The 21,012-nt window shown below is 37.3% G+C and overlaps 1 protein-coding gene across 1 annotated transcript; it reads right to left on the bottom strand.

Annotated features, from left to right (window-relative positions):
• Positions 1-4,734: 4,734 nt before the first annotated feature.
• On the bottom strand, positions 4,735-5,388 carry LOC110682640 (germin-like protein). The gene has a single exon (XM_021858976.1). It carries the CDS (start codon positions 5,386-5,388, stop codon positions 4,735-4,737), a length of 654 nt encoding a protein of 217 aa, XP_021714668.1.
• Between the last annotated feature and the right edge of the window lie 15,624 nt (positions 5,389-21,012).

Genomic DNA, 21,012 nt, shown 5'->3' with positions numbered 1-21,012 from the left:
AGATTATCCATTTTATAACAAAGATTATCCATTTATAATTATATATTTACATACACCGCCTAAGTTTGTTTCCTCTCCTCTATAAAAACAGTTGTTTGTTCTTACAACTACTGCTACTCACATTTCATTTCAAGAAATCTAAGCTCTTTAATCATACCAAAAATGGTTTACAAGAAGATAATATCATTAAGACAATTCTTGGGATTAGGCAATCGCAATAAAGTTATCAATTATGAAGTTAATACAGTTCGATCATATTAACGTGAATCGTTTCATCAAAGGCCCAGCTACTTAACCTACTTTAGATCAGCGGTACCGGAGTTTAATTCTCGATCTCTGAACACGGTTGGAGTTTAATTCTCGATCTCCGAACACGGTTGGGGGTTGAATGCGTTGATGGCATTCCAGCCTTATCCAATAAAAACAAAGGTAAAGAATTTTAAATTTCTTTAGAAATTAACAAAGGACAATTTGGAAGTAATTGACCTTATGATAAAGGTTAAAAGGATGATTTGTATGGTATGACATGTAAACTTTCGGAAGATGATGATTGGTGTACCTTACAAAACTTGAACTACAATTTTTCAAAGGCCTTGTTACAGCAGGGCCCCTAACCCTGCAACATGCAGTCATGCAGTTGAAGAGTTCAATTACATTCTCAAGAAGGACACTTAAGAATACACGACCTCCTTTATTTTTAGTTGACACCACTTAACTTTTACACTATTTACAAATTATATTTGATTAGCTTTTGTGATTTATAGCTACGATACATAATCAGGTGGAATCTTGTTTAAATCATCTTAATGTATATTTTATTAATATCTACTTTTTATAATTTTACAATATCAAGAATTAGGGATATTAATTGTTGGAATAGTGCGTTGACAAGTGTGATAAGAGAAAAGTGTCAACTAAATAAAAACGGAGGAATTGGTTATTTACACAAAAACTTTACCCTCATTGTTCTTCATGTTGGGTATCATGTGGCCCAAAACAGTTAGAAGCCCAAAAGCATTCTTCATGCTTCTAAAGAGTATGTCAGTGCACACACACTCAACAATTCTCGATGGTCAACTTACAATATCATAAGCAAATCTAGATAATTTCTTCGTAAAATATCATCAACATTCCACCGACCTCAACAAGTATAAATAGTTGAGGTTTGGCTCATTTTATATCCATCCACAAGATTATTCGTTTCCAAATATATTGTCATATTCCAAAATACATAAAAGCCTTCCTACTAAACCACATATTTATATTTGCTCTTTGTATAATTTCACTACTCCCTCTGTCCCATAATACATAAGATGCAGGAGTTTTTTCACTATTCATACATTAACTTTGACTATAAATTTTTTACTAACACAATAAAAATATTTTTTTATTATAAAATATGTTGTTAGATAGGTATAAATATAAAGTTCATAATATAATTTTTAAAATAAATTTCAATAATATTTAATTATATAAAAATAAAGTCAAACTAGTGCATTTGGCATGTGCACAATGTCAACTGTGTCATGTATTTTTGAACAGATGAAATGTTTTTTAATACTCCCTAGTGAGTTCCTTATTTGTGAGAGTTATATTGTAATATTTTTCACCCTAATAAATTAGGGTCATTGTACTCTCATTTTAATATAGTGGATTTATTTTCAAGTGCTCATTGGGTGTTATTTTCTTAATAGCTTTTTTTTGCCGCTCATACTTTGTCAATTTCTCGACTAATTACGTTTTCACTATTGTTCTTACCCTAACACTTCACATTTTAGAGGCCATACGATTTAGAGAAATTGAAACTTCATTAATAGCGTGTCAAGCGAACGACACGAACTTTTGATCCATAATTGGGACAAGATTTTGAAAAGGATTATACAGGTTGCTAATAAAGACATAACCCGAGAAGCATTTGATAATCACGAGTTGATTAAAGAATTAGGTTTAAGATATGAACGTGTGCCTGCTCATACAGAATTGGGGCAATGTTTCTGATTTGACTCGAGAAGTAGCCAATAACAAAAGAACGCAAGAAGCCTTTGATAATGATAAATTGATGAAAAACTTAGGATTGCAATATGCGTGTGTGCATTCGGTCCTTGGATTACTTAAAGCGAAGAATATCTGAAATGGATGAAACTTAGGATTGCGATATGCGTATTTGAGTTTCGAAGTATATATTAGACAAATTCTTTGCATTTAAACTCTATGTTTTTAGTTGCTTTAGGGTTTATATTATTTTTCTTAACTCTTATGTTCTTATAAGGTTCATGTTAATTTGTTTTAGCCTTTATGTTATTCGAATTTAGACTTTTGATTTACCGAGTGCACAAACCAATGGTTTAGGTCACACGCTTAAAGAATAAATCCCACATTCCATATTTCACATTCCTATAATTTGACGCTAATTTTCTCACATTCGAACAACAATAGTGAAATTGGAAATATAAACCTAGAAATTGGGGAAAAATCAAGAGTCGATAAATCGATCAATCCAATTTGTTTTGAACAAAATCAGTATGAATATAAGTATATCCTTGTCAGAACTATTCGAATTCAATCAAGAACTAAGAAAAATACGACCCACAAATTGTAAATGAAAATTTGGAAAAGTAAGATGAAAATTTCTGAAACTGAAAGAGAAATTCGCGGAATTTATGAGCTAGGAATCGATCCTGCTCTGATACCATGTTAAATTTGTGAATCTAATAAGGAGGAAGAAAAGAGAAGAGAGAGAGTGCTGCCATTGAAGAGCTTGAAGGAGCTTGGAGGAAGAGAGAGAAAATGAGAGTATATTCTGTAGAATGAAATGTTAGGATATTAAGATACTATTACATCATACTATTTACAAGTATGCTATTTATACAACTAAGTACATTAGCTAAAGAAAATGGGTAACAAACTACTTTATAATCCGGCCAATATCTAATCTCCAACATCTTCCTAAACGAATTGATGCACACCTTACCAATCTAAACAATAATGGGTTCAATACTTTCAACAGGAAGCCATGCAAGGCAAGCCAACCTGTCTTCATCTGTCTTCATCTAAAAGAACTAATTACTCTCACAGCCTTGATATTTTACTCTATTTGATTTTTCACGATATCCAAGACGCGTTTTAAAACAAATTTATCTCTATTTTCATACATGTAAAAATTACAAAAACTAGATTTTAATATAATGTACAATGAGACGGATCCAACAAGATCCATATGACTTTATTACTTCTTACTAGTTCTTTGCTCAAGCAACGCTCGGATATTCATTTTTTCTTTTTTTTCTTATAAATTACATTAAGTTTAATTTGTATTGTTTATAGGTTTTGTATACATTTAAATATCTATTTACGTTATCAAATTATTATTGATGAGACACATTAATATAAAGTATCTCTACTTTTGTAGTTTGCTCCCAAATTATAAATTTAAAATTGAGTTGGAATCCCTATTTTAAGTAAATAATGAACAATTCATTTTATAGATCAGTAAATGAAGATTTAAGGGAATATAAAAGATTTTCTAAATTTGGATATATAAATAAAGGTTTTTAGTTAGGTAAATTTCTATTTGGAACTATAAATTTCAGTAGAATTGAGTTAGAAATTTGAAGGGTAAAAAATCACTAACTTACTATGACTTTACGTTATTGTTAGTTGTTTTTAATCTTTTTTAATCCGTTATCTCACTTTTCTTATTTATTCAAAGTAATTGTTGTTGTTCTATTTTTTGGATTGTTTAGGTTATAGGTTTTTTAAAAGTTAAATTATCTTAATATTTTGTAAGGAAAAAAAAAAAAAAATTGACGGGAAATTTTTTAATATGAACGCGACATCTGTACTTCTGGGATAATTCTGGTCATTACGTTAGTATATAGTATTAATGAATTAAGGGTATTTTTTTTATCAAAGATTTTAAAGTTTGACTTAAATTTTTATAATGGGAGAAAATATTATGGATGAAGGGAGTATATAGTATGCAGGTTCATTTACTTGGGTTCTTTAATGGAGGCTATCTTTGATAATTATTTTAATAACAAAATAAAATTGGCTGGGTTACACGTGAATTTGGCTGAAATTTGGAAGAATTGTCCAGGTTTTAACATAAGATCTATGTAAAAAAGCAATGATAGTATTAGAATGTTTGTTTGGGGGGATTATTGATGGGATAAAGATTTAAAATCCCTTGTATCTCTTTATCCCTTGTTTGTTTGAGGGAATACAAGTTATCCCATATAAAAGGGATGGGGACAAAATAGGGCTTATCCCTCTATTTCTATAACAAGGGGGGGCAAGTATAAGATTGGGGGATAAAAATTAAAAATAAAAGACAACTTTACCCTTAATGAAAGGGAAGGAAGGAGAGAGGAGAAAAGTTAGTAAGGATAGTTAAGTAAATTTGCTACTTATTCCAATTTAATTCCCAACTCATTCTATATAATGGGTACCATAATTTTTATCTTTATCTCACCTAATAATTCCCTATTCTTATCTTACCTTCTTATCCTCAATATCCCTATGCCTGTTGTCAAACGCCCCGTATAAGTATATACAACACAATTGTAACACTTTTATACTAGAAAACACGAATTATTCATCACTTTTTATTTTACAATATGATACGAGTATGTGTGACATTTAAAGTTGCTACATTCTACCAGGTTAATATATAAACCGGACTTCATATTAAACACAAGTGATGACATGCATGTAATCAATGATTTAAACATAAGTTTACGAAGCTGCGATATTTCCGCTAAATATTTGGTTTAAGCGTCTCACTTCCTTAGGACTTATGAGTGTGATTGCCGAAGCTATTTCGGGTGGTAAATTGCCGGCAAACAGCGCGGTGGAAGCAATTTGAAATCCTGGGTTTGCTCCATTCAACCCAACAAAAGCAAGAGCTCGAGTTTTACCAACATTGATCTGGAAGTGAAGCAAGGTCTGTGGAAAAATCATAGAATCACCCGGCAGTAATACTTTATAGTATGCCGTGTTGTTTGTGTCAATAATCCCTGCAATAATTGTCCCGTTTATAAGAACAATCATTTCTGATGTTCGATGAGAGTGTGCAGGAACAACTCCTCCTACAGCCAAATCTAACCTTGCCATAGAAAGGCCTAAACCGTTTAAGGCTGGGAATGTAGTGTGATTTGCTCGAGTTACATTGTTTCCAAATATGTTAGTGATGGATTTTTCACCACGAAATCCAGTGAAAACAAAGTCATCAGTTGTGACTTTAGCAGGATCTTTGCAAGCATACCCTTGAGGTCCCCTAGGGAGACTAAGGTCTGCAATACAATAATCGATTTCGATATTTGCACTACCTGCTGAAAAAGGCTTAGCTAAAAGAAAGAGCATGGAAAAAACTGCTAGACCATTCATCATTGTTTACGAATAATTTTAATTAGCTTTGTGGATTTATGTTCTTGCATCTCTTAGCAACATTTAGCACCCTATATATGCTGAAATTCGCTGCATAAATATAGAAAAATCCTAAAATTTATAAACATAAACAAAAATAGAAGGATATTAATTTTGTCATAAGAAGAGTATCAATTGTGCATGTCAATGACTTGTTCTTTGTCACGTAAATGCCTAGAATACGATTGATTCAAAATGATGAAAATTGGATGATGTCAAAAGACTTAAAAGAGTAATTAATTCTTGGATTGTAGCCTAATTGCTGAGTAAAAATAGTGTATGTGTACGCGTTCAAGTTTATAGAATTTGTTTTAGGTATTAGAAAAGTCGTTTCCACATAAATATACAAGCCCTGTATGCACGCGTTACATGCATTAATTCTAAATAATTTATTAGTTCATCTTGGTCGAGATGAAATAGTAACTTGAAATTAGGGGTGTCAATTTGGGTAAACGATTTAGTTTTGGGTTGGGTTTAACTGTTTCGGGTTATAACAGGTTGAAATGATTAGTGGGTTAGTTTGGGTCGGCTTTGAAAATTATCGGATCAGTTCAATTTGGTTTTTTTAATTGCGATTTCTATTCGGGTTGGGTCCTAATCAGATCAGGTTGTAATCGGTTCGGGTCATAAATAGTTTGGGTTAAACCGGGTAGGTTAGAAAATGGGTTTAGCCAGTTTAAAGTGGTTTTGGTTCAAAATAGTTCGGGTCCTAATCGGGTCGAATTGTAATCGGTTCGGGTCATAATCAGTTTGGGTAAAACTGGGTCGGTTTGAAAACGGGTTTTGGTTCAAAACAAATCGGGTGAAATCGGGTCGGGTCATTATTGATTAAGGTTAAAATCGGTTTAGATTGAATTGGGTTTGTTTGAAAACAGTTTTAACGAATATGAAGCGTGTTTAAGTTCAAATCATATCAGGTTAAAATCGAGTCGGATCATTATCGAGTCTGGTTAATCAGATAATATGTAGGAACGGGTTAGGTTATAATCAAGTTAAGTCTTAAATAAGTTGGGTTTATCGAGTAGTGGATTGAAACGAATCAGATCATAAACATATTAGGTTACGAGTTGTAAATAGCTCAGTCATAATGGATTACGGTTTGTAAACAGTTCGGTCACAACGGGTTATGGCTTGTAAACAGTTCGGTCCTAACGGGTTACAAGTTATAAACGGTTCGGTCAAAGCGGGTACGGGTTGGAACGGTTCAGGTTAATCGGATTTTTGCCGGGTTTAAACGGTTTTCGGTTTAAAATGGGTTGGGTTACTATCGGGTTCGGACATAATCAGTTCGGGTTGCTTTCGGTTTTCGGTTGTAATGGTTTGACCTGATAATGGGTCGGGTCATTAACGGTTTGCACAACTTCGGTTCGGTTCAGTTTCAGGTTAGAAAAAATTAGGTCGGGTTGGTTTTCTGTTTTCAAAAAATGGGTTTTTAACGATTCGATTTCTTTTCGGATCGGTTTAAAATAGTCGAATTTAACAATTCGAGTCAAAAACTGACAGCTCTACTTGAAATAAATAGTCATCCTGAATGATGAACATGAATAATAACTGTAAAGAATATAAAGATATATGAACGGAACACTTTTTTTTTTAATAGCGTAGTATTTTATCTGGCAGGTTGTATAGTAATTCATCGCCCTTTTGTTTCCCCCCTTTTGTTATTATTGTTTTACGAAGTAGCTGTTTAATAAATGTGTTTACAATACGAAATTATCATTTGTTTATTGTTTTTTAACTTCTTGATTTAGTCCGGCTGATTTTAATTTATACCTAACTTCAATCTTTCGATGACATTACTTATCGAGAGCACCTGCTACAAAATTCTAAAAGTGTGGCCTAAGAATTATTATGCAACTATCGCAATAAAAAACACTCTTATAGGAAATGACCCAAAATCCTAATATAGGGAAAAAAAACCATAAATGCTGGAAACCCTAATCCAAAAATTGGTCATCTTAACTAATTAAGTAATTTATAAGTTGAAATTAGGAAGTTGATTCACAGATTATAAAAAGAATGTTAGCCTGTTAGGTATTTTTGTTTCGATATCCAATAAGTGGTAGGTAGATGTATGCAAAATCTTGTTTTTCTTTTAATTTAAATTCTTTCAACACAAATTATTGGGTGTGGCAGTCTGCACCCAATATCTCGTGCGGCACCCCATTTTCCCTTCAAACACAATTGAAACTTACTCATTCATTTCAATTCTCAAACAAAACTGTGATTTTAGGGCTCACAATTCACATAACAACTATAATGCTTAAATTAGCCAACCAAATCGGAGAAAATGATTCATTTTTTGATTGAATCGAAAATGAAGATGACGATGACAAAGGTGAAGCAGTTGGTGGTGATGCGATTTGCGATTTTCGACCGGTGATGCAATGGTGATGCGATTTGCGGTTCGCGGTTGGTGGTGATGCGATTTGCGATTTGCCGTTGGTGGTAAGTGGTGATATGATTTGCAATTGGCGTGAGGGTTTGTGGTGGCGGCGTGAGGATTTGTGGTGGTGCCGTGAGGATTTAATTAATCATGAGGGGTGTTGCTCTTTGTTTCAGCTGTTTAAGGAGTTATTTAAGGAGTTGTTTGCGTTATACATGTGTATAATCGGCATTTGGGACTTTGATTTTCGGATTTAATTATGTGAATTTATAGTTTTTGTTGCTAAGAGAGAAAGCTTGGATATCGAGTGTTACTGTTAGTTCTTTGTGATTTTTGTTTCTATTTCAGCTATCTAATTGAGTTATTGGCGAAGGAAGGGTATCTTGTTGTACTAGTTCCTTATAATGGTATCTTGGCGTGAGGGTGTGTGGTGGCGTGGGGGTGCGTGGTGATGGCGTGAGGATTTGAGAGCTGTTGATTTTATTTGTTTGTTCCCATTCTCATTTGAAGGTGAGAGAAAGAAAGAGAGGAAGAGGGGGAAAGAGGAGAGAGAAGGAAATAAAAATACTTTGTATATACTTTATTTGTATGTTGTTAATCATATTAGACAACAAATGACGCATATCAATCAATTGATGTCTGATATCAGTCAACATTAGGGACATATTAGACATTAATAAAAACATATCAGCCAACAAAAGGAACCTATCAGCCAACAAAAGATACATATTATCCAACAAGAAGAATATATCAGCTAATAAAATGTATAAATCAGCCAACAGAAGGAAAATATCAGCCAACAAATGAAGCATATCAACCAACAAAAGGATGAAATCAGTAAAGAAAAGCAATAGGTAAGCTAACAAAATAAACATATCAACCAACAAAAAGAAACATAAAAGCCAACAATTAAAATATACATATCAGCCAACAAAATAAAAGATATCAGCCAACTAAAGAAACATATCAGTCAACTGATGTCTAGCTAATAGCAGCCAACAAAAGGAACATATCAAAAAAAAAAAATAATAAATAAATAAATAAATAAATAAATAAATAAATACATATCAACCAACAAAAGGAATATATTAGCCAATACAAAAATCATATCAGGAAACAAATGAAACATATCAGCCAACACATGAAACATATCAGCCAACAAGTGAAATATATCAGCCAAGTCTGCCGCACGCAAATAGCGGCAATCCGCATCCAATACCTTCTCTTCTTTCAATGCTATCTATATATGCTATTTTAATATTTGTATTAAATTAGATATATATGAATTGAAAAACGTAAAATTCAACGTATGTGTTGCAATATTAGGGGAACGGATGAAATACTAATTGAAATAAATGAATAACACGATCAGCCCAAGTCTCCCCATAAAATCCCATAAAATAACACGTCATTTACACAAAAAAAAAAGCTCCAAAAAAATCTTAAAAATCAATTCAAGGAAAATGAAAGGAATGGTGTCCTTCCAACAAGTGTATTATTCTGATAGAGGGCTCAGAATTATTACAGAGCTAATTCTTCAGTAACGTCAAGTGATCGGAATGCCTAGGTGGAGGACGCTTCCGATCAGTAATATTAAGGTATAATTAATATTACAGCTTAATCTTAACTGAACCTTTCGGGTCGAACCCAATCGAACAACTAATCCAATACGACGAATTAATTCGAAGGATTTAATGAGTCGTCGGAGTTTTACGAACACATACATCGGACATCGAGCCTAGGGCGTCGAGGCCGAGTGTCGCAAAATCACAAGCAACAAGTTCGAGCATAGCCGTAGCATCACAATGGCCTAGCCATGTGAACGCTAGGCTAACTCGAGCTAGCATGCACCTAGCATGGCAAGGCGCAAGCCTAGACACACTAGGTGTGCTAGGCGCACCACCGTTAGCACTAGGCGCTAGCATGCGTGCATGCTTAGCATCGCAACACCATGTGCATGTGTGCTTGGGTGCCTAGGTGCCATCGCAGGCCACACGCACCAAGCACAACCATCGTAGTGCTGGGCGCTTGCGTGTGTGCGTGTGCGTGTGTGTCTCGCACCATCGCAGCAGCAGCACTAGCCTCGCTCAGTGCGTGTGCATGCATGCCATCGCACCATCGCTGGCACAGCACCAAGCATCGCATGCTTGTGCGTGTGGCTGGCAAGGCGATGCCCAGCATGCGTGGCTCGCTAGCAGCACGCATGCTGGGAGTGCGAGGGCCTTGCGTGTGCGTGTGCGATGGCGAGGGAGGCAGGGGCCAGCAGCTTGCTAGCAGCGCCCAACGCCTAGCAAGCAGAAGCAGCAGCAGCGTAGGCACTGCCCAGCACAGCCACACGCATCATGCTTGTGCTGGCTGGGCTGGTGCTAGCTGGCTGGGCTTGCTGGCACTACTAGCTGGTGTGCTAGCTGGCTGCCAGCCCAGCAGCCCCTTGTGCCGGTTTTGTTAGGGGTGGGGACCAAGGCTTGGGCAAAGCATTGGGGAGCAAGGCAATGGTCCCCCCCACCTTCTCTTCGTCCTCACTTGACTCTTTCTCTCCCTTTGACACTTGTTGCATTGTGATTGATTTGATTATTAATTTAATTTAGAATTAAATTAATTATCAAAATTACTCATTCTCCCACATTGGTTGGGGAATGAAAATCAAGGGTTCATTTCCCTATAAATACCAAGGCATGGGTATTTGGGAAAGAACACACTTGAGTTGAAAAGTAAAGGAAACTTCATTATTGAGCATACCTTGAAATTCGTAAAACTCTAGTTTATGTTGTCCGGGCCTTGATAAACCTTCGAGGCTTAGGACGATCGGGTCGGGTTCGAGGGTACGATCCCGTCGGAGACCTCGCACTATTGGGGTTCAAGTAAGAGCTCATAGTTGCGCGAAGCACGCGTCAAAGGTATAATCTTTTATCCTTTCTTATGCTTTAAATTATGTTTTGCTTGTTAATTGCATTTATTATGGGGGCGGGTCTTGGCGGGTTTCATTCCGCGTAGTGTGAGTCACTACGAAACCCTACAGCGGTATCGGAGCCACGCTCCTTTTAATTTTTGCAATTATTTATTAATTAAGGTGTTTTAAAGTAAGATTTAAATTCTGGTTTTGCTTTTCTAATTAGATTAGAAGCTCGTTTTAATTAATTTTAAAACTCGTATTTTTCTCGATTTGGATGTCGAACCCAGATTTTTGCTCAAAGATAGTGTTTTTTGGGTGGAATCGACATTCTGAAACAGTTTCAGTCCTTTATAAGGACTGTTCAGAAGCCAAATTCGAACCAGAAACCCAAGTTTTTGGGGTTTTTTTCGTTTTTCAACGAAAATTTTAAATCTTTTTAAGCCTTGATTAATGCAAGCATTACAAGGTTAGATTAAATGCATTATTGCATCCCTAATCTACTGCTATTTTAAATATCCTTAAGCATAATTATGGAGTTTTAATTAGTGCTTGAGTTGATATGCTATTTTTCACACAAACTTGATTTTTCACAATTATGCAAATAAATTGCATTAATGTGTGAATGTTTAATTTGATGTGAATGTGTAATTTTAAGCTTCCAAGTATGTTAAAGATCTAATCTTTAAAAGTTTAAATGATTGGAACTTTAACCCTAAATTCCATATTGAACAAAGTTTGGATTTTTCATTTTGGTTGATTAAAATCCATGAAGTTCAAATACTTGTGAGTAAAATTTTGATTAATCTTCATTTTGGAAGATGTAATCTTGGTATTTTACACAAGTATGAAAGTTGGTAAATTTTTATCATTAGATGGTTAATTTATTTTTTCCAACTCCCATTTGTCAAATCATTATTAATTTGTATATTGGCTAAATTAATTGTGGACATAGCTCATTCAATTTTAAGCATAAAGAAAGACCTAAAAATTGTTTTAAAATAATTTTTTGAATGATTTAGGTTTATGCACCATTAAAATTGAATTTAATTAAGTTAGACTTATTTTATTTTAATTTTTCCTCAAATTGATTCTAAAATAAAATTAAGAATTAATTTATGCCACACGTAAATCGGGATCAGAATCCTGAGTAAAATGCACGCAAATCGATGCAAGACCGCAAGCGTCACCAAGGCTAGCCGAGCTACCTAGTAGCCCACATGTAGGTTGCCTATGGTGCACGCATGTGCTGAGCATCAATGGTGCGTGGCTGTGTGGCGAGGGGTGCTAAGGCGCTGGGCTTGGGCAGTGGCATTGGCTGTTGGTTGCTTAGGATGCTGCTAGGCAGCGTGGTAGCAAGCACCAACAAGCCCCCCACTTGCTGGCAGGCGTAGCATGCGCAACAAGCAGCTGGTGCTGGCTAGCGTAGTGTGCTGTGCTGTGCGCAGCATGTTAGCACCAAGCGCCAGCACAGGCCTTGCTGCTGCGATGCGTGTGTGGCGAAGGCTGCTGGCGTGCTTGTGCTGCTGCTGGGCAGCGAGGTAGCAAGCCCCAGCCAGCCAACCCACTGCTGCCTAGCAGCCATGGTGCGCAATGCACCATGCTTGGTTGGGGCTACGTTGCTTAATTTTTGAGCTATGTAATTTTGTGAAAATTTTGCCGTTTTTAAATAATTTATGTAATTATTTTAACGAGATTAGACCTCGATTTTTCCGGTTTTGCAAAATTTTTGATTTTGACAAATTATGGGTTATGCCAACTTAATTAATCGGATTGATTAAGTATGGATGCGGAATTTAGTGGGAGCTTAGTTAATCGAGTGAGCAATTTGCTTTTAGAAATAATGGATTAAACAACTTTGACTAGTTTTAATTAGGCGTATTAATTGGATTAACCACCTAAGTTAGTTACTAGTTTTGCATGTTTAATTATGTATTTCGTAATATGCATGGGCCATTCACACATAGTGAATGGGTGAATGAAAGATTGTTTTCAAAACAGGTTTTGAGAAAAAGGCAACTAGTAGGACCCGACTAGGATAGAAAATACGGACTGCGTTCCGTTATGTATTTTTGTAAATCTAAATACGGTCTGCGAACCGTTAAGTATTTTTTACTTTAGATTAATCTTAGTCGTAGTAGCTAGTTATTTTATTTTGGCAAAGATGTCTCAAGACGGCGTTTCGATGAAGACGAGCCAAGATGAAGACCCTTGAAGATTTGAAGATTTCAAGGGGTCATGCTAGTTGCCAAATGCGTCAATTTATGCTTTATATATATATTTTTGTTATATATGAATGTTAGATGCATGTCTAGGATTCATATGTTGCGACGATTAGTTAAGTTCACTTAAATCATCCAACATAGAAACCCTAGGTCCCTTAATAATATTGAGCTAAAATTTGCCGTTCCAAGAACAACACTTACCGGACTAATGCGCGTATGTGATGGGCTACGCCAAAGCGAGGCATCACTACTTCCCTAGAAACGTAAGGTATACTAGGTATACAAATTGTCTTGGTTAAGCTCAACGATATCAGTAAGGAGTCCTTAGATGTCGTGGCGAAAGAGATAAAATGTCAAGAATGCATTAGATGCGACATTTTATCAAACCGAGAGAAGCTTAGAGCTATTAGCAATTGGATTGCTTACCTTAAATATTTAATGTTAAGACAAGCCAAAGCATGCTAACCATTTCTTGATCTTTGGGATCTCGGAATCATTTTATTCTCGCCCAAAAGGGACAAATTTATCAATGCGTGGATAAAATGCTCAATAAGATTGAGAAATTTGCATGAACACTTTTAAATTTCAAACTTATTGGTTTATGAATGATTTTTCATTTCAAATTCTTTCAATTGTAGAACAATGTCTGCAAGTAACTCAAACAACAACCAATTCTCTTTACGCTCAATTCTCGACAAGGAGAAATTGAGCGGGCTAAACTTTCTTGATTGGCAAAGAAATCTGCGCATTGTACTAATGCAAGAGCAAAAGGAATACGTCCTTGATGAGGAAATGCCCGATGCACCAAATGAGGAGGTCACTCAGGCTGCCCTTAATCGATGGCAAAGTGTCAATGGGGATGTCAAATGCATCATGTTGGCCACCATGTCTCCGGACCTTCAAAAGACTTTCTTTGAAAAGGAGACGGCTTTTGAGATCATTTCTGAGCTTCAGAATATGTTTCAAGAGCAGGCTCGAACTGAAAGGTTCGAAACCCACAGGCAGATCCTTGAGAGCAAGCTCAAGAAAGGAGAGCCAGTCAGCCCGCATGTCCTCAAAATGATTGGATTATTTGAGAACATGGAAAGGCTTGATGTTGGGTATTCAACCGATATGGCAATTAACATCATTCTCCACTCGCTTCACAAAGGCTATGATCAGTTCAAGATGAACTATAATATGCATAGCATGGAAAAAACCCTCACCGAGCTTCATGGTATGTTGAAGCAAGCCAAGAAAACCCTCAAGGATGAGGGCAAGCATGACATGCTCATGGTGAGGAAGGGCAAGCCATTCAAACGTCCAAGCATGAAGAAGAGCTTTAAGGGGAAAAAGAGAAATTTTCCGCCTAAGTCAAACACTGCCAAGGGTAGCAAGGACAAAAAGGTAGCCTCTTCCAAATTCGATTCCGAATGTTTCTACTTCAAGAAGAAGGGACATTGGAAACGGGATTGCCTTAAGTTCAAGGAAGATAAGAAGAACGGCACCGTTGCTTCTTCATCAAGTATTTTTGTTATAGACTTAAACTTCGCTAGCAAAACATCATGGGTATTAGATACCGGATGTGGATCACACCTTTGTTCCAATGCTCAGAGACTAAGGATAAATAGGAGGCTAGAGAAGGGATAGGTCGAGCTTCGGGTCGGCAGTGGAGCAAGAATGTCTGTCGTCTCCGTTGGAACTCTCAGTTTGTCGTTGCCCTCTGGGATTATTTTGGAACTTGACAATTGTTATCATGTTCCTAGAGTTACCAAAAACATTATTTCAATTTCGGCGTTGGACGCTAAAGGTTTTGAATTTCGAATTAAGAACAATAGTTGTTCATTTTATTTCGATAATGTTTTATATGGTAAAGCATATTCAGAAAATGGTCTTTATGTGCTTTCTCTTGACAAACAAGTCTATAACATTGATGATACCTCCAAAAAGGCTAAGACCATCGATTCGAATCAAGCCTACTTGTGGCATTGTCGTCTTGGCCATATTAACCTCAAACGCATCAAGAAACTTCTACAAGAAGGTGTTCTTGACTCATTCGACTTGGAGTCGTTTGAAAATTGCGAAGGATGACTATTAGGCAAGATGATAAAACAGCCATTCTCCAAGTTTGGAGAAAGGGCAAGTAACTTATTAGTTCTAATACACACGGATGTATGTGGACCATTGAGTACACCCGCAAGACAAGGTTACCTATATTTCATCACCTTCACCGACGATTTTAGTAGATATGGTTATGTCTACTTAATGTCGAATAAATCTGAATCCTTTGACAAATTCAAAGAATTTCAGAAAGAAGTTGAAATTCAATTTGGCAAGAAAATTAAAGCACTTCGATCGGATCGAGATGGCGAATATTTGAGCCTTGAATTCGACGATCACTTAAAAGAAAATGGTATTCTTTCAGAGTTGATACCTCCTGGAACTCCTCAATGGAACGGAGTATCCTAACGGAGGAATCGAACCTTGTTAGACATGGTTCGATCAATGATGGGTCTTAGTGAACTTCCTATCTCTTTCTGGGGACATGCGCTACAAACCGCGGCACTAACATTGAACCGAGCTCCGTCAAAAGTTGTTGAAAAGACTCCATATGAATTATGGACTAGAAAACCTCCTAGGTTGTCTTTTCTCAAGATTTGGGGATGCGAATCATATGTCAAACAATTAATTTCGGACAAACTTCACCCCAAATCAGACAAGTGTTTCTTTGTGGGGTATCCAAAAGAAACCAAAGGGTATTACTTCTACAATAAATCCGAGAACAAAGTATTTGTTGCTCGTGATGGTGTCTTTTTGGAGAAGGAACACCTTTCCAAAATGACAAGTGGGAGGAAAATCGAACTCGACGAAGTTCGAGAGGACGAGCAACAATGTCAACCTGATAAAACTGACAATTGAAGTGCTTTGGAAGCAACTGAGAAGATTGGTCAGAATCAAACAGACAATGTAAATGGTCAACCCATTACCCTTCGTAGGTCGCAACGGCAAAGATCTCAACCAGACAGATACCTTGGTATTGTCTTAACCGATGATCAAGACATCCTAATTATGGATGGAGATGAGCCAGCGACATACAAGCAAGCTATGACGAGCCCCGACTCTGCTAAATGGCAAGAGGCATGAAATTCGAGATGGACTCCATGTCTGAAAATCAAGTCTGGGACTTGGTGAATTTGCCCGAGGGTTACACACCCATTGGTTGCAAATGGATCTTCAAATTAAAGACAGACAAGGATGGAAATGTATCGATATACAAGGCTAGACTGGTGGCAAAAGGTTATAGACAAATCCACGGGATTGACTATGATGAAACCTTTTTACCGGTTGCAATGCTAAAGTCTGTCCGGATTATTCTAGCGATTGCTTCATATTACGATTATGAAATATGGCAGATGGATGTCAAAACCGCCTTCCTAAATGGGATTTTGGAAGAAATTGTGTACATGACATAGCCAGAAGGTTTTGTTGATCCGAGCAACGCTTGAAAGGTTTGCAAGCTTAAGAAGTCCATTTATGGACTAAAGCAAGCCAGCAAGAGTTGGAATCTGCGATTTGATGAAGCTATAAGCAAGTTTGGTTTCATAATAATCCAGATGAATCTTGTGTATACAAGAAGGTCAGTGGGAGTGACATCGCATTCCTAGTCCTATATGTCGATGACATACTGCTTATTGGAAACAACGCAAAATTACTAGAGTCCGTAAAGGGCTGGTTGGGAAAGTGTTTTTCAATGAAGGACTTAGGAGAGGCACAGTACATATTGGGCATCAAGATCTACAAGGATAGATCTAAGAGGATGATTGGATTGAGCTAGAGTACTTACATTGATAAGGTACTGGCACGATTCCACATGGAGAATGCCAAAAGAGGGCATCAACCCATGTCCCATGGCGTAACTCTCAGCAAGAAACAGTGTCCACAGACACCTGTTGAGCGAGAGAGAATGGATCAGATTCCATATGCTTCGCTAATTGGGTCGATCATGTATGCCATGATATGTACCAAGCCATATGTATCGTATGCCTTGAGTGCTACGAGTCGATACCAATCAAACCCAGGAGAGGCGCATTGGACTGCGGCCAAGAATATCCTGAAGTACCTGAAAAGGAACAAGGATAAATTCCTGGTTTATGGTGGCCATAAAGACCTGGTTGTTAAAGGTTACACCGACGCTAGCTTCCAGACTAACAGAGATAACTTCAAGTCACAGTCATGATACATATTCTGTCTGAATGGAGGAGTGTTTAGCTGGAAGAGTGCCAAGCAGAGCACCACTGCAGATTCTACAACTGAAGCCGAATACTTGGCTGCTTCAGAAGCCGCTAAGGAGGCTGTTTGGATTTGCAAGTTCATTAGTGAACTTGGTGTTGTACCCTCCATCAAAGGTCCGATAGATCTCTACTGTGACAATAATGGAGCTATCGCTCAGGCTAGAGAGCCAAGAGAGCACCAGAAGGTCAAACATGTGCAAAGGCGATTTCACATGATAAGGGAATGGAAATCCGAAGGTGAAATCAGAATTTGCAAGATCGGCATGGATGATAATGTGGCCGATCCTTTGACTAAACCTTTGCCTCAAGTGAAGCACAACAAGCACGTTGAGGCAATGGGAATCAAGCACATTGGAGACTGGCTTTGAAATTCCCTGTACATGTGTTTTAATTAAACTAGATGTTTTAATGTAAGACACTGTATTGAAACCATTCATTAATGGAGTAATTAATTTTTGTGCAAAATTATCATTCACTCCATTGCTATTTAATTTTGGTTTAGAATTAAATAATGAGTCCATTCGATTTATGGAAATATTCAAAACAGGGTATCAAGACCATGTCTTGGATAAAGAAACACCTGTTAAGTGAACATTGAATATTTAAATCGAAAATTGTCCCTAGTCAAGGTCATCTAACTGATGGACGATTGATGACCACCAGAGATTAGTGTGTAGTATGATTTACAGCATCGTTTCTTGTGCTGCAAGGACATGATGGTCATAAATCATTTGCACAGGTGCTAGTTTGGAACTGCACTGGATCGACCTATGAGAGTACTTTAAGAGATTCAAAATTGTCATAAGTACATTTCTCATTATAGCTATCGGAACTCGTTTCCTCGACCATGAGTATTGTGAAGTTTTCTTGTTTGAGTACTAGTCTCTTTGATGTTGCCTAACTTCTGCCGTAACTGGGGATCATAACGGGAACACTCAGGAGATTAGGTCCTCTTAGTAAGAGAAACTTACAATGCAAGACTGGGAATGTCCCCCTATCAACAATAGGGAACATGTCTTTGTTGTTTACAAGGCCGCTAGAAGAGCGAGACTGTGAAAATGCATGGCTGTGCTCAGATGGATTTTGGAAATCATCTACTTATTGACAGTCGAACTCGGAGATCGAGAAACACTTCTGAATGTAATAAGGATGACGATGAATCTTACCTTATAATTCATGAAGAGACATTAAGCGACATAGGAAATGGCTATACATTGTATGCACACTTGTCTGGAAGGACAAGTGGGAGATTAAAAGGAATGGTGTCCTTCCATCAAGTGTATTATTCTGATAGAGGGTTCAGAATTATTACAGAGCTAATTCTTCAGTAAGGTCAAGTGATCGAAATGCCTAGGTGGAGGCCGCTTCCGATCAGTAATATTAAGGTATAATTAATATTACAGCTTAATCTTAACTGAACCCTTCGGGTCGAACCCAACCGAACAACCGATCCGATACAACGAATAAATCCAAAGGATTTAATGAGTCGTCGGAGTTTTACGAACACAGACGTCGGACATCGAGCTTAGGGCGTCGAGGCCAAGCGTCGCAAAATCACAAGCAACAAGTTCGAGCATAGCCGTAGTATCACAGTGGCCTAGCCATGTGAACGCTAGGCAAACTCGAGCTAGCATGCACCTAGCATGGATAGACGCAATCCTAGACACACTAGGTGTGCTAGGCGCACCATCGCTAGCATGCGTGCATGCCTAGCATCACAGCACCATGTGCGTGTGTGCGTGCCTTCGCATGGCACAACAGCACCGCAACGTGTGTGCTTGGGTGCCTAGGCGCCATCGCAGGCCACATGCACCAAGCACAACCATCGCAGTGCTGGGCGCTTGCGTATGTGTGTGTGCGTGTGTGTCTCGTACCATTGCAGCAGCAGCACTAGCCTCGCTCAGTGCGTGTGCATGCATGCCATCGCACCATCGCTGGCACAGCACCAAGCATCGCATGCTTGTGCGTGTGGCTGGCGAGGCGATGCACAGCATGCGTGGCTCGCTAGCAGCACGCATGCTGGGAGTGCGAGGGTCTTGCGTGTGCGTGTGCGATGGCTAGGGAGGCAGGGGCCAGCAGCTTGCTAGCATCGCCCAGCGCCTAGCAAGCAGCAGCAGCAGCAGCGTAGGCACTGCCCAGCACGGCCACACGCATCATGCTTGTGCTGGCTAGGCTAGTGCTAGCTGGCTGGGCTTGCTGGCACTGCTAGCTGGCGTGCTAGCTGGCTGCCAGCCCAGCAGCCCCTTGTGCCGGTTTTGTGAGGGGTGGGGACCAAGGCTTGGGCAAAGCCTTGGGGAGCAAGGCAATGGTCCCTCCCACATTCTCTTGGTCCTCACTTGACTCTCTCTCTCCCCTTGACACTTGTTGCGTTGTGATTGATTTAATTATTAATTTATTTTAGAATTAAATTAATTATCAAAATTACTCATTCTCCCATATTGGTTGGGGAATGAAAATCAAGGGTTCATCTCCCTATAAATACCAAGGCATGGGTATTTGGGAAAGAACACACTTGAGTTGAAAAGTAAAGGAAACTCCATTAATGAGCTTACCTTAAAATTCGTAAAACTCTAGTTTATTTTGTCCGGGCCTTGACTAACCTTCGAGGCTTAGGACGATTGGGTCGGGTTCGAGGGTACGATCCCGTCGGAGACCTCGCTCTATCGGGGTTCAAGTAAGAGCTCATAGTTGAGCGAAGCACGCGTCAAAGGTATAATCTTTTATCCTTTCTTAAAGCTTTAGATTATGTTTTGCTTGTTAATTGCATTTATTAATTGGGCGGGTCTTGGCGGGTTTCATTCCGCGTAGTGTGAGTCACTACGAAACCCTACAGAAAATGCTATACATAGCCTTTATGACTAACATATAGAGAGCTAAAAATTGAAAAAAAAAAATTAAATTAATTAAAATTTACATCAATTATACTAATTTGCACGTGATTTTTTCATGCAATCCAAGTTATTAAAATCCCAATTTAAACCTTAGATCTTACAATTTTACGATTCATGTATTTCCATACAATTTGATTTATGATTCCACCCGATTTTTACATATTTCTCTTAGATAGCGAAAACCTTACAAGTTTAAAACATGTCTACAAAGTTATTTATTAAAATAATTGTCAATAATTGGCTACTAGTAGTTAAACACTATATTCTATCAATAATTAGGCTTTTAACTTATAATTTAAGTACATTCAATTAAAATTGAATGTGACGCCTTTATTATGCATGTCTGTAGAATCGTATTCTACGATTCGATTTTAGAAGCCCTTAGCAATATAAAGTAGAATCTCGATTTTAATATCATGCATGGAATCCAATACTAACATCAAATTGAGAAAGATATTAAAGACGTATTCTTAGCCTTAAAAGCTACGTATCTTGCGCTCGAATTCCACATAGTATCTATATATACAATATATCTATATAGCTATACTAAAGCAGAAATTTTTTTTCCACCAAAATCATTTCTTATCCTCCCAAATGCTTCATTTTTTTAATTATTTGAAAATTTGTTTATAATATTCATTATTCTACTTTTACTCTTAAAAAATTTGTAACTGATTTCCTTTATCTACACAATTTACAATAAATTAATCTAAACATATTGTACAAACAAATTAATTAAAATCACTCCATGTAAATTCCTCAAAAAAAAAGAAAAAAAATCACCCCATATAAACGTACAACTATTCCGAATAAATAATATGCACTCTTAATTTACTATAAATCCATATAAAAAGTAAAATCTATACTACTCGCGTAGTTAGGTACATACTATTTCTCCTTATTAGTTTTTTTAGAAAAAGGTATT

This window comes from Chenopodium quinoa, unplaced genomic scaffold (genome assembly GCF_001683475.1).
Source record: "Chenopodium quinoa cultivar QQ74 unplaced genomic scaffold, ASM168347v1, whole genome shotgun sequence".
In the NCBI taxonomy this organism is placed as follows: Eukaryota; Viridiplantae; Streptophyta; class Magnoliopsida; order Caryophyllales; family Amaranthaceae; genus Chenopodium; species Chenopodium quinoa.
This window is presented reverse-complemented; position numbering and strand designations above follow the sequence as displayed.

Excerpts from the sequence above, each read along its gene's own strand:
- LOC110682640 (XM_021858976.1), bottom strand. The coding sequence starts at position 5,388 with ATGATGAATGGTCTAGCAGTTTTTTCCATGCTCTTTCTTTTAGCTAAG.